The 14,665-nt window shown below is 38.6% G+C and overlaps 1 protein-coding gene across 2 annotated transcripts in view; it reads right to left on the reverse strand.

Moving 5' to 3' along the window:
- The window catches only part of USP12 (ubiquitin specific peptidase 12), a 95,649-nt gene that overhangs the window by 21,269 nt on the left and 59,715 nt on the right, over positions 1 to 14,665 (reverse strand). Inside the window, exons 3-4 of one of the 2 annotated variants that reach the window (XM_030922248.1) lie at positions 13,855 to 14,068; positions 2,772 to 3,001 (exon numbers count right to left, since the gene is read on the reverse strand). In XM_030922248.1, the coding sequence (XP_030778108.1) occupies positions 2,772 to 3,001; positions 13,855 to 14,068 (444 nt within the window). Of the gene's footprint in view, positions 1 to 2,771; positions 3,002 to 9,577; positions 9,662 to 13,854; positions 14,069 to 14,665 lie in introns of those variants that run through there. The other variant, XM_030922249.1, reaches the window with a different exon arrangement.

The raw sequence follows: 14,665 nt of genomic DNA on the forward strand, positions 1-14,665 counted from the left end.
TTAGATACAACACCGAAAGTATAATGCATGAAAGAAAAAGCTGGACTTTATTAAAACATTAAAAACTTCTGCTCTGCCAGCCAGGCCCGGTGGCTCACACCTGTAATTCCAGCACTTTGGAAGGGTAAGGTGGGCGGATCACTTGAGTTCGGGAGTTCAAGACCAGCCTGACCAACATGGAGAAACCCCGTCTCTATTAAAAATACAAAATTAGCCAGGCGTGGTGGCGCATGCATGTAATTCCAACTACTTGGGAGGCTGAGGCAGGTGAGTCACTTGAACCCAGAGGCGGAGGTTGCGGTGAGCTGAGATCATGCCACTGCACACCAGCCTGGGCAACAAGAGCGAAACTCCATCTCAAACAAACAAACAAAACTTCTGCTCTGCCAAAAACAGTGCTAAAAGAATGAAAAACACGGACTGGGAGAAAATATTTTCAAAAAACCCACCTGATTTATGAACTAGTATCCAAAATTATACCCCCCAAAAAAACCCACTTAAAATTCAACAATACTCAAAGAAAACAAACAGCCTGATTTAAAAAAATGGACAAAAGATCTAGACATATCACTAAAGATATATAGATGATAAATAAGCAGATGAAAAGATGATCAACAACATATGTCATTAGGGCCTTGCATATTAACATGAGATAACACTACACACTTATTAGAATGGCCAAAATCCAACCGACAACACCAAATGTCAGCAAGGATGTGGAGAAACAAGAACTCTAATTCACTGCTGTTAAGAAGGAAAAATGGTACAGCCACTGTGGAAGACAGAATGTTGGTTTCTTATCAAACTAAACATACTCTCACCATACAATCCAGTGATCATGCTCCTTGATATTTACAAAAAGGAAAAACTCACATCCACACAAAAGCCTGCACACAAATGTTTACAGAGCTTTATTCATAATTGGCAAAACTTGGAAGCAACCAAGACGGCCTTCAGTAAGTTAATGAACCTCAAAAACTGCAGCACATCCATAGAGTGGAATGCTGCTCAGCTGAAAATTAAGGAAATGAGTTATCAAGCCATAAAAAGACATGGAAGAACCTTAAATGCATATTGCTAAGTGGAAGAAGCCAATCCAAACAGGCTGCATACTATATGATTTCACCTACACGATATTCTGGAAAAGGCAAAACTATGGAGACTTTACAGGACTCTTAGCTTTCTTGCCTGTGGACCCTCTTTTCCAATGTTATCAAAAACTAGCAGCGCAACTGTCATAGTAAAGACAAGATCAGGCAAAATCATAAAGGCATGCTAAATCTTGGGCGAGATTTTGATGAGGAGGGAAGTATTTGTGTCTCCCCCCTAGACTGCCTATTAATTGCAAGGGGATTAAAAAAAAAAAAAAAGAAGTCATCATAAAATGATGACTGGCCCAGCACAGTGGATCATGCCTGTAAACCCAACACTCTGGGAGGCTGAGGCAGGTGGGTTGCTTGAGGGCAGGAGTTTGAGACCAGCCTGGGTAACACAGCAAGACCCTGTCTCTACAAAAAATTTAAAAACTAGCTGGGGGTGATGGCAGGCACTGTTGTCCTACTTAACTCAGAAGGCTGAGGCAGGAGGATCACTTGAGCCCAGGAGTCTGAGGCTATAATGATCTATAACAGTGTCATGCACTAAAGCCTGGGAAACAGAGCAAAAGCCTGTCTCCAAATAAATAAATCAAATGGAGAAATACCACCACCTTGACTGGGTGATCAAAAATTAATTTCACCAACGAGAGGAAGATGGATAGTGTGTGCCTACAGATGTGATGCCCCGAGAAGAATACAACATGAACGATGTATTATTACAGCCATGAATGCATAACCTGCATCTAATTAGGAAGAAACATCAGAGAAACTAAATATGAGAACATCTCATTTTAAAAAGTTTGGGGAGGCATATTCCTAAAAAATGTCCATGTTATAACAAAAAAAAAGACCATGTAAATGTTTCAGGTTAAAAAAGGCTAAAGAAACAACTAAATGCAATGCCCCCCTCCAAATTGGACTCTGTACTGAACGGGGAAAATGCTTTAAAGAACATGACTGGCCGGGCATGATGGCTTACACCTGTAATCCCAGCACTTTGAGAGGCCAAAGTGGAAAGACTGCTTGAACCCAGGAGTTCAAGACCAGCCTGAGCAACACAGTAAGACCCCTGTCTCTACAAGAAATAAAAATTTAAAAATTAGCTGGGCATGGTGGCATGTGCTGGTGGTCCTTGCTACTTATGAGGCTTAGATGGAAAGATTGCTTGAGCCCAGAAAGTCAAGGCTACTGCACTCCAGCCTGGGTGTAACAATTTTCAAGCTTCATCTTTACAAAGTGTCCAGCAAGTGGGATATCTTCCCCTCCTTGAGGGTACACTGTATGCTTTAGTTTTTAATTCCAACAATGGATACTAAAGGTAATTGTAGAAAAAGGAAAAACAAATTAATATGCCTCCCTGATCTGTATGATCCGATCCTATGAGATTATGTCCTAAGACATAATTTCCACAACATGGTCTATGGCCTCCTAAACTGAAAGAAAATCAAACAGTTTAAGCTACGACATCTTTCTATCACCTCAGGTATTCATTATCAATAAGCAACATTACATTAAGAATACAGACAGAGTCCTTTTAACTGGAAAACACATCTTTAACTCCAGTATCTAAGAATTACAACTTTCAAGTTCATCTTCCATTCTCTCTTTCTCAAAGAACAACCTTTAACGTAATGATTCTATTTTTCTCTATACAAAATTGTATGATATACTTACAGTTTCACAAGTAAGACATCTGGTTTCATTAGTTAATGTTCCCTGAAAAATCTCATGAACCCACGTTGGGTCTGGTGTGCTGTTATTATTTTCATTATCAATATTACCATTAGGTAAGCGACCATTTTGTTTTTCCTGCTTTCTCTCTTCTTGTAAAATATCAGCAATTGTATTTAGCAGGTAATTTAAGAATTCATGGGCATCTTGTTGCATGTAGTTGTCAAAAAGCTCTGAAAATAAAAACATAACATTAGATAATTATTTCAGAATTAAAACTTCATAAAAAACCATTTATAAAAGAATATCTAGTATTGGGTCAAAACTAAAATATAAATGCACAATGTTTTTGTAATGTATAACAAATAAATAACTTTCATATCTAAAACTTTTATCTGTATTTGGGGAAAATAAATGTAAAATTAATGAAAATCTTGTTTACACATATTACTAATCGATCCATGAGAAAAGGGCAAAACCTATCTTCATACATTAGCATAACAGATACTGAGAATTTAAGAAGAAATTGCTTATTAGCTTATCTAACCTATTATTCCACAAATATTTCAACGTGGCAAGCTTTAAAGCAGAAGTTGGACAACCATTTGCCAAGGCCAAGCCAACTGCTTAAGACCCACCACAAAGTTTATTAAAAATAAATTACTGAACCGTACATCCCAGGGATTCTGATTCAGTTAGTAATGGGTGAGGCCAGAACGTGGGGCTTTTCAAAGTTCCTCCAACTAACTCTAATGCAGAGTCAGGTTTAAGAATCATGTTATCAAGAATTATCTATGTAATCTAGGTGCTCTCAAGTCCCTTCCAAATGTGAGATTTTGTAATTCCAAAAAACATTTCCTGCAGTTACACAAGTGAGTAAATATAATTGAAATACTGGTGGTGCTAACATCAAGTGCACTTTACCCTGTGCTTGGCAATACACCACTCTACCAAGAACAGTAAGTCCAACACCCACTTGCTGGACACTTTGTAAAGATGAAGCCTGAAAATGGTTACACCCAGGCTGGAGCGCAGTGGCCCAGAAGTAAGGATTTCAGAGGCAGTATCTCATTTGATCCCCAACAATCATGTAATACTGTTACTAACTTTATTTTTAAACATGAAAATGGGACCAGAGAGGGTACAGTCACACTGCCAAGAAATGGCAGAGCCAGGATTCAAACTGGACAGCCTGACTCCACCATGCCACACACAAAGTAATGCCCAGTGTGAGCCCACACACGAACTGCCCAGTGTGAGCCCACATACATGAACTGCTCAATAAAATGCATTGAGAAAACCTACCTATTTAGGATATTTTAGTTTTAGATTCTCAATGTACATTTAATAAATTCCAGCAAGGTAATTTTACATTTTAAAATAGGTAATTTTACATTTTAAAAATGAATGCATACCAATTTAGAAAAAAATTCAGGGAAAGTCTAAGATAAAAGGAATTGGCTGGGCGCGGTGGCTCAAGCCTGTAATCCTAGCACTTTGGGAGGCCGAGACGGACGGATCACAAGGTCAGGAGATCGAGACCATCCTGGCTAACACGGTGAAACCCTGTCTCTACTAAAAAATACAAAAAACTAGCCGGGCAACGTGGCAGGCGCCTGTAGTCCCAGCTACTTGGGAGGCTGAGGCAGGAGAATGGCGTAAACCCGGGAGGCGGAGCTTGCAGTGAGCTGAGATCCGGCCACTGCACTCCAGCCTGGGCGACAGAGCGAGACTCCGTCTCAAAAAAAAAAAAAAAAGAATTAACAACTACATTTTAGAAGAGATACAGATATGACTATATAAAATTAAGTTCTATGTATTAGAAATCTTTTAAAAAGTTAAAAAAAGTGAAATCTGAAAATTATTAACATTTTCAACATATAAAAGCAAATCTCATATAAAAGAAAACCAAAGTGGGCAACAGACTTGCAATCAACTGATAAGAAAAAAACAATCAAAAGACTAAGAAAACATGAGAAAATGTTCAATCCCATGGTAAGTTTAAAAAAAAAAAAAAAAAAAAAAGCAGGCCGAGCTCAGTGGCTCATGCCTGTAATCCCAGCACTTTGGGAGGCCAAGGCAGGTGATCACCTGAGGTAAAGAGTTTGAGACCAGCCTGACCAACATGGTCTCTACTAAACACAAAAAATTCACTGGGCGTGGTGGCACATGCCTGTAATTCCATCTACTTGGGAGGCTGAGGCAGAAGAATCGCTTGAACCTGGGAGGCGGAGGTTGCAGTGAGCCGAGACTGCGCCACTGCACTCCAGCCTGGGCAACAAGAGCAAAACTCTGTCTCAAAACAAAACAAAACAACAACAACAACAAATCCAGAATACCATCTTTCTTTGCAAAGTTATTGTAAAAACAGAAAGGGAACGAGTGAAGCTATTTATGGGGGTGGGGGACACAGCTGCTAGAGCAAGGCTGTCTGGGTTGGTGCTATGGTTCTACCTCTAACTGCATGCATGGCATAGGCAACTTATTCAACCTCCCTGTACCATAATTCCTCATCTGAAAAATGGGGCTCACAGCTGTACCTACACCTCACAAGGCTGGTAGAAAGATTAGAAGGGCTTAGAATACAACAATAGGTTTTGTATTCTGTTCAACAACAACCACAGTAACAATATTGGCAGTATCACTACAGGTTGAGTATCCTTTATCCAAAATGCTTGGGACCAGCAGTGGTTGGGACTTTAGACTGCTTCAAATTTGAAAACATTTGCATACACATAATGAGATATTTGGGGATGGGACTCAAGTCTAAACATGAAATTCATTCGTTTCATATACACCTTATAGTCTGGAGGTAACTTTATACAGTACTTTTTTTTTTTTTTGAAACAGTTTCACTCTTGTTCCCCACGATGGAGTGCAACTTTACATATAGTATTTTTAAAAACTTGGTGCAGGGAACTAAATTTGTGGACACTGAACCATCAGAAAGTAAAGTTGTTACTACCTCAGCCACCCGTGTGGCATCATGCAGCTCAAAAAGTTTCAGATTTCTGGATTACGGATGCTCAACCTATATTGTTGTTGCTACTGAACAAAATACAAAACACATCAAAGACTGACTATGTAAAAATTATGAACTTCTGTATGGCAAAGTCAACATAAATAAAGACAAGTGACAAACAAGGAGAATTATTTGCATATTAATATCCAGACTATGTAACGGCTTAATATACAGATTTAAAAAAAAAAAAAAAACCCTTTACAAAACAAGAAAAGAAAAAAACAATTTAAAAAACAGGCAAAGGAAAATAATAGCCAATTCAGAGTAGAAATATAAATGCCTATATAATACACGACTGGGAAATAACAATTAAAACAATGACAAAATATCATTTTGCCCATCACTTTGGCACAATAAAAACTGACTTAGTGTCCATCCAGTGTTAGTTTGAGTATGGAGAAATGGACATTCTCAACTGTTGCTGCTGGGAGTATAAACTGGCACGGCGTGTTGTAAAGGCAATTTTGGTAACACATTTAAAATAATGCAACCTCGTTCTCCCAGGTGTCGATGCCAGGTAAGTATCTGTGCATGTACCGAAACAAGCATAAATACGGCTGCTTATTTATAACAGAAGTCTGAAAATATCCTAAATGTTTATCAACAGAATGATTTATTTAAATTATGCTATAATTTTGTTAGGGAATGCTGGGCAACGGTTAAAATGGAAGCAGTTCCATATGAATTAACACAGCAAAACTTCCAAGACAGAAAGCGAAACAAGGATGCTGAACACACGTGGATCCCACTCATGAAAAACAAACAACCGGTTGGGCGCAGTGGCTCATGTCTGCAATCCCAGCACTTTGGGAGTCTGAGGCGGGCAGATCACTTGAGGTCAGGAGTTCGAGACCAGCCTGGCCAACATGGTGAAACCTCATCTCTACTAAAAATACAAAAAGCAGCCAGGCATGGTGGCAAGCACCTATAATCCCAGCTACTCAGGAAGCTTAGGCACAAAAATCACTTGAACCTGGGAGGTGGAGGTTGCAGTGGGCCGAGATTGCGCCACTGCACTCCAGCCTAGGTGACAGAGCGAGACTCTGTCTCGCAAAAAAAAAAGAAAGAAAGAAAAAGAAACAACTACTGTAAGTCGCCACAAAAATGTAACTGTGGTTTCCTATTTGGACATATGTATTTAATTAAATACATAGAAAAGGGTTTGGTAGGATCAGGGTATTTCAAAGGAACACGAGACTGAGAAGCTGGGGAGGAAGCAGAGTACTCAGGGAAACTTCTAGGTTTGTTTGGTACTGAAATTTTATTATAAGAATGTATGCATGTATCATTTGTATGCTTAAAAATAAAATAGAGGCCGGGCGCGGTGGCTCAAGCCTGTAATCCCAGCACTTTGGGAGGCCGAGACGGGCGGATCACAAGGTCAGGAGATTGAGACCATCTTGGCTAATACGGTGAAACCCCGTCTCTACTAAAAAATACAAAAAACTAGCCGGGCGAGGTGGCGGGCGCCTGTAGTCCCAGCTACTCCGGAGGCTGAGGCAGGAGAATGGTGTGAACCCGGGAGGCGGAGCTTGTAGTGAGCTGAGATCTGGCCACTGCACCACTCCAGCCTGGGCGACAGAGCGAGACTCCGTCTCAAAAAAAAATAAATAAATAAAAAATAAAAAAAAAATAATAATAATAAAATAGAGCTTTCCATGCAAAAAGTCCACTTTCTCGCTCCCTGTCCCTGCCTGTTACACATTTTTTTTAAGAGGTGGGGGTCTCGCTATGTTGTCCAGGCTGATCTCGAACTCCTAGGCTCAAGCAATCTGCCTGTCTGTTGCATACCCTTCATATACAATTACTTCCCAAACCCTTTCAATTTTAAAAGTTCATTTCCTGCATGTCTAGTCTGTTCCATTGCCGTTTAAATCTACCTAGTTCAAGTCAGCTCCCTTCACTTAACCCACTGAGACTCCTTTCCTTCAGTTTCATACTGCAAATAGACAAGTTTAATTTATAGACCCTGAATCTTTCTCCCTAGGAATTTTCCCTGACATCTCTTGCATTACATGGTAAAATTCACAACAATTTTTTCATGTTCATTATTTAGTTATTTTCATATATCCAAATCCATTCCACAAATTTCGGTCTCAAATAAAATACAATAATATTAAGAATGCAACTGAAGCCCAACTAAGCCACAGTTCACTTCTCTGCTTTAAGTTTAGCCTAAGGGACCCATCAGCCTTTAACAAAATTCCCATGTTATGTTTATGAACAATAAAAGTCATGAGTTCTAAGTGCTCCGTAGTGGCCTACGTGGACTTAACAACTAATCTTGAATTTGATACACTGTGTGGGTTTTTGTCCATAGGAGACAGTAGATCTAAAGCACTGGGACGCCATTCCCTTCACCCTGCTCAGAACAGAAGTCTACGCAACCTCTCCCAACACTGAGCCTGCAACTCAAAAAATCTTCTCAGCAGTCCACTCCATCCCTCTAAGGCTGGGCCAAGTCGTGCATAGAACCTCACATGGTTTCACCAATTGGAAAAGTCTAGACCACCGCTGAGCTAACTGAAGTAAATTATCTAACCTTGCCCCTCAATGCAGTAATCCTGCATCCCTGAAAGTAATAAACATTTCCCCTCTCAACCTCAATCTCCTATCCTCTACTACTCTCATTTGCTTATTGTACCTTATTTCCATTCTCATCCTTGGGATTTTATTTGTTCCCAACCCTTTCTAAGTTGCTCCTTCTAGGTCCTGCATTCTGTTCTAAACAAACTCCCTTGCCTTACCAACCTGTGGCATTTTCTAGTTTCCTACTGCTACTTGCTCTCAATCACAAAAGTGCCCAAGATTCAGCCATACTATGACCCTCAACCCTCCTCTCTCTGAGGCCATCTCCCAACCTCCTCCTCATCCACTGACGGCCTGATTCACGGTTTCTCTTTCCGCTCCGCCTCCTGCACCAACCTTGACATGTCAGTGTCTAGGCAGCTTCCTGACGTGCATGTACCTCAATCCCTTACAATTCAAGAACCTTTATCTCTCACTCACCCACCCATTTCCAGGTCACTAATCTGGAACCACCCACCTCAAACAGGTCTACTAAGACAAGGAGTGGAAGGTAATTACACTAAAGTTGAGTTAAGGGGCTTAAGAAAAGTTGGAAACCAGCTGGAAAAGTCCTAGAGGAATCTAAAAAGAATAATAATCAGAGAGAATTAGTAAAAAGATTTTACTGGCTTGATGCCACAATCTGAAGTAGCCTAATTTTCCCGTTAATTTCCCTGTTGAAAAAAATTATTTTAGCATATACATGTTTTTCAAAATAATTACTTTTTAAGCAAAAATGTGCAAATGTTTTTGCTTTTTAAAAATTTACATCTTTTTTTGGATGCTCTTTTAACACAGAGCAACGATTTCATATTCACAGAAATACCTTGAATGACATGAATGCTCTGGAAATGAGATGCAAAGGAAACCAAAAAATAATCTTTAAACTTTTGTTGAAATATTTCTAAAATTATTTATAGTCAATTTTCCTTAGAGTATACTGAATATGCCAGAATTTTGCTATACCTGAAAGCAGCCACTATAGTTTTAAAAACATCAACCAGGACTGCGTAAACATCAAATTAACACTGAGAAAGGACCTCAGGACAATCTCTGTGAACTCTATTGTATTTAATTTGTAAAATGCTGGTTTTCTTATGGTTTGCTTTCTTCTTTGCTAAGTAGCATAATGGGAAAGGTGGACTTCAAACTTGCTTTGGAAGTTAAACAATTTCATTCATTCATTCACTCATTCAATAAATATTTAGTAAGCACCTACTATGTGCCAGGAACTGGAATATGTGCTGGGAATACAATGGTGAGCAAAAACAAATGGGTTCCCTCCGTCATGGAACTGACAGTCTAGTGGGAGAGACAGACAATTTCATTATTAAATAAATGTATGATTATAAACTACTACAGTCCTGATATAGCTGCAACAATAATGCAAAAAAAAAAAAAAAAAAAAAAAAAAAAGAAAAGAAAAGAAAAACACTGCTTAAAAATCGGTTATGTTCTCCTCATAATTCAGAAATATCTATGAGCTCTCATTACACAAAATATCATTTATGCTCTTTTGGAGAAAAAGAATTGCTTGAAATAAACATAAGAAATTATTTACTCAAATATATTTAATAGGTATTATTTGTGAACAACTAAAATTTCATCACTTGAGGGAGACCAAGACTTCAAATTAATCTGTTTTTGTATCTCTCCACGGCACATGAAAAGCTGCTATGTCCATGCAGGTTCCTTAAGAACAAGGACCCTTTCTAGCTTATTCCCTGCTGTATCCCTAGGACTGACAACAGTGCCTGCCACATAATGAGATGTCTTTCCCATTTTTAATGAATGAATGAATGGATGGATGGACAATAGGGATTGAAACAGCTAAGATGATGACAGAAAAGTAGATCTGCCCCCAAACAATAACTTAAATGACTGACACTGCTCAGATTCAGGGAGCAGAGCACACAGCTACAGATGCCAGCTGATGTGGCCCTCAGGCCCACCTGAAACGATCCGAAACAGGCTAGCTGAGGGTTAACTCTAGCTAACACAATCAGATCACCAACCTATGATGTATTTCTTCCAAAATCATAGATCACCCACAGGCAGTACCTTAAAGAGATGACTCCATTTCCTACCTGGGTACTGCAACAGCCTCCAGGCTGGTCTCCCATCTCTACTCTCATGCTGCCCAAGCCCACCCAACAGCCAGAGGGTCTTCTCAAGCAAATCAGAACGTACCATCCACCCGCTCAGAACTCTTTCATGGCTTCCCACGGCTTTCCAAAGAAAACCCAAGCTTGAGGCCCCTGCTCTTCTGACTTTATCTTCATCTTATTCCACTCTTGCCATGCTAATTTTCTTGCCATCCTTCAAGAACTCAGGCAACCTGCACTTTCTTCTTACTGACAGTAACAATTTTGCCTCAGATCTTCAAATGATGTCTTCAAATTTCTGATCTAACATTACCTAATCAGGGACATTCCCCAACGACTGACATATGAACTAGGAACTCCTTCATCCTCTGTACCCTTTCCCAGTCTTCTTTCTTTCGTGACAGTGACACATTACATCACACAACTGATGGCTGTCTGGTTCCCCACGAGGGTGTCAGGTACCTGAAGGCATATTTCTGTATCATCAGTTCCTAGACAGTGTCTGGCACACAATAGGAAATATATCTATCATAATTAGTCTACTCAAACACTCAGCTAGCATCCATCCCATCAGCAGGTAACATGCATGGAGCCAGTGTTCCTGTACTCTATGCAGGAGCACTGTGCAACTGTCCTCTTACGCTATGATTAGGTAACATGAGTTAAAACTGTAAAAAACAAAAATTCATTAATAAATAGGAATTAAAATCAGTTCTTTCCAGGGACACCGAAAAGATTAGTAACATAAAGCAATGGTGGTTAAAACAATATGGGGCCAATATCTATCGAGAATAAAAGTTTTTAACATAGTATGGCAGGAAATTAATTTAGTAAGAACCATCCACCAGTGAAAATTAGTGGAAATACTGAAATGAGTAACATACTTTCCAAAGATTTAAAACAAACAAAATCTCAGAAGGAAAGATATGCAATGAATAATATATTAAATCCTCTTTGATTTGTATATTCTTCTCTACACAATTCTCAAGGGAAAATTCAAAAGCCAAAAATATATTTCAAAACATATTTGCAAATGTCAGCAACATCAAATAATAAAAATGCTTTTCTATCAAAAAAATGGCTTTTCTATTAAGCATTATTTCTGAAGTTTAGAAAAATGAAGCAAAACTTAAGAGAAGATGGGCTTAGAATAAATATTCTAGAATCAGTCTCTTTCAAAGAAGTATTTAAGAACTCTATAGTGCTACCAATTTAATCTGCCTAAATATGAAAAAAATTAGTAACTATTGAACTATTAAAAAACAACAATAAATAATAATAATAAAGCCAGACACAGTGGCTCATGCCTGTAATACAACACTTTGGGAGGCTGAGGTGGGAGGATCATTTGAGGCCAGGAGTTCAAGACCAGTCTGGGCAACATAATGAGACCCCGTCTCTACCAAAAGAAAAAAAGAGAGAGAGAGAGAGAGAGAGAGAGAGAGAGAGAAGAAAAAGAAAAAAAGCCCATTTGGAAAAAATAACAAACACCATAAAAATACCCCACGTTGACAAACAAACATATAAAGCCATAAGTAGGTAACTGTATTTTACCTCTGTTCAGCATGAGGGTCAACCTAACTAAAATAAAATCATTGTATAAAGAGCACATGTGATAGGCTAACAAGGCCAAGAGAAATGTACTATTAAATGAAAAGGGAAATAATGTATATTCTGTATGAGCTGCATACTTCTGATTTTTTTTTTTTGAGACAGGATCTTGCTCTGTTACCCAAGCTGGAGAGTGGAGCAATCAGGGCTCACTGCCGCTTCAGCCTCCTGGGCTCAAGCGATCCTCCCACCTCAGCCTTCCAAGTAGCTGGGACTACAGATGTGCACCACCACATCCGATTAATTTTTAAAATTTTTTTGTGAAACAAGGTCTTGCTTTGCTGCATAGGCTAGCTCCCAACTCTTGGGCTCAAGCAATCCTCCTACCTTGGCCTCCCAAAGTGCTGGGATTACAGGTGTGAGCCACCATGTCCAGGCACTGAACATTTTAAAAATACTAATAAAGTCACTGAGAAAGGGTGCCATGTTCAATTACCAAGTACATAAATTTTCCGCAAGGACAAAACTTTTAAAGTTTCATATAGACACACACAAAAAGACTGAGAAGACTTAATTGCTCAATCCACATTTGAGCATTAAGGTTATATCTGATTTTCTAAAAAAACAAGATAAACAGATCTGTAATCTAATAAAGTATATATGTTTAGCTTTCATTAGGGGAAACAAAATGTACTTTTGTGAGCAATTAATCAATTATTCTACACGTGTATGTGGGGAAAATGAACAAATCTTCAACAAATGTATCAAATTCAACAATAGCCTATAGCCTATTTCTTGGTCATCTCACATTTCAGGGAACTATATACGATCCAGGCTTACCTCAATTCACTGTGTACAGTGTCAATTGACTAATTTAAGGGCAGGATTACACATTAGGGTATTTAATAATCAATCTTAAAGACTTCTCAAATCCTGCTTGTGAGCATCTATTTAATAGGTAACAAATCAACTAAAAATGCCATTCAATTTTGTTTCTATAATGATTAAAATGCCTACATTAAATAAAAACCAGAATTCTACATGTTATCTAAATTCCATTTGCATTTTTGAGGCAGTGTCCCACATTAGATAGAACCCTGGGCTTACGTATCAGCGAGAAGTTAAGTTTGTATGCCAGCTCCACCACTCATTAACTCTGTGAGACCTCAGACAAATTAACCTCTCTGAGCCTCAGTTATCTCATAGGGTGATAATGTCTAACTTATTGGCATGTGAAAATAAAATGAACAATATTTCAAAAGAGCAAAGGGAGGTGGGGCTTACTCAGTAACTATTTTTAAAAGGGGATGGGGGATTAAAACTTATCTACCCTAAGCCAAAAGGTCTTTTCTAGCTCTTTCCCCGGAGTGTGGCTCCTGGCAAGCCTTTTTTTAGCTTTGGATTTTTCACAGCTAAAATGGGGGAAATGACATGCTCTCTATCTAAGGCTACTGCAAGGATCCAATGAGTTAACACACATGAAAGCATTATGAAAACAACAAATGCATAAGCATGCAAAAAAAAAAAAAAAAATACCCTTCATTTTTGACAGAAAAGCCAAGCAAGCAAAAAGAGAAACTGTGATTTCTCATTTGCTGCCACATATAATTTTATCTCTGTATAACGCAATGCAAACATTAATTGTATCTTGTATTAATTTACTGTGAGACTATCTTCTTCATTAAACGAGTGCCTCCTTGAAGAAAGGAGTGTCATCTTTGTTTCTTCAACAACTAACATGTTATCAGGCATACAGATGATGCTCAGTAAGTGCTGGAATTATGGCACACTATATTTAACCTTCCTAGTATGTCATTAATACAGAGGGAAGTAGAATTACCATTTTCTTTCCGTAATCTTGTGATGAACTTCTTAGGGGGTATTACTCCAACCTTTTTCTTCTGAGTGGCTATGCTATGGAAGAGATCTGCTAAGCATGTAAGAAGGCTCTCCTTTTTCCTAGGTTGACTCTTATATGCAAGAACTTTTTCCCGAAATGGACGACAAAAATAAAGTGCTTGAAGAACTGAATTGCAGTAGCAGGTATTCCCAAACTGCAACAGAAAAAAAAAGTTTTGTTAAATTTAGGGCAACACATTTTCAAGAGAGAAATTCCCGGTGTATGGTTGAGAGAACAGAAAGAGATGACAAGTGGTTACTACTGTTACTATAATACTGACTGCATTATATGATACATTTTAAAATACAACTCTCAAAAATTCTTTAGAAATCACAAAAGTAAAGTTTTCTATCAGGTTCTTAGGTACATCCAAATTAAAACACTTAAAAACAAACAAACAAAAAAACCCAGATCCCCTGAAATGTTACACGAAAAAGTCACCAGTGTGACGGTGACTGCAACACTGAAATGCCAAGTCACAGTATTCATGATGCGCTGGAAAGACACCAAATTCTTCACTGTGAATTTCTCTCTTACCGGCCATGTCACTGGGAGCATGTCACTACATCTTACTGAACTCTACTTCTCTCCACTCTAGTAACTGGGGGGCAGGGAAATAACCCTACTTTATAAAGTAAATGACACACAGTTTGATAAATAGGCATTGCCTTCTTTTTCCCTTCCATTCATACACACTGGCTCTAACATCTAGCTAATAAAATACCTAAAAGTCAGTCATGAAGATTTGGGG

Source organism: Rhinopithecus roxellana, chromosome 18, assembly GCF_007565055.1.
Source record: "Rhinopithecus roxellana isolate Shanxi Qingling chromosome 18, ASM756505v1, whole genome shotgun sequence".
Lineage (NCBI taxonomy): Eukaryota > Metazoa > Chordata > Mammalia > Primates > Cercopithecidae > Rhinopithecus > Rhinopithecus roxellana.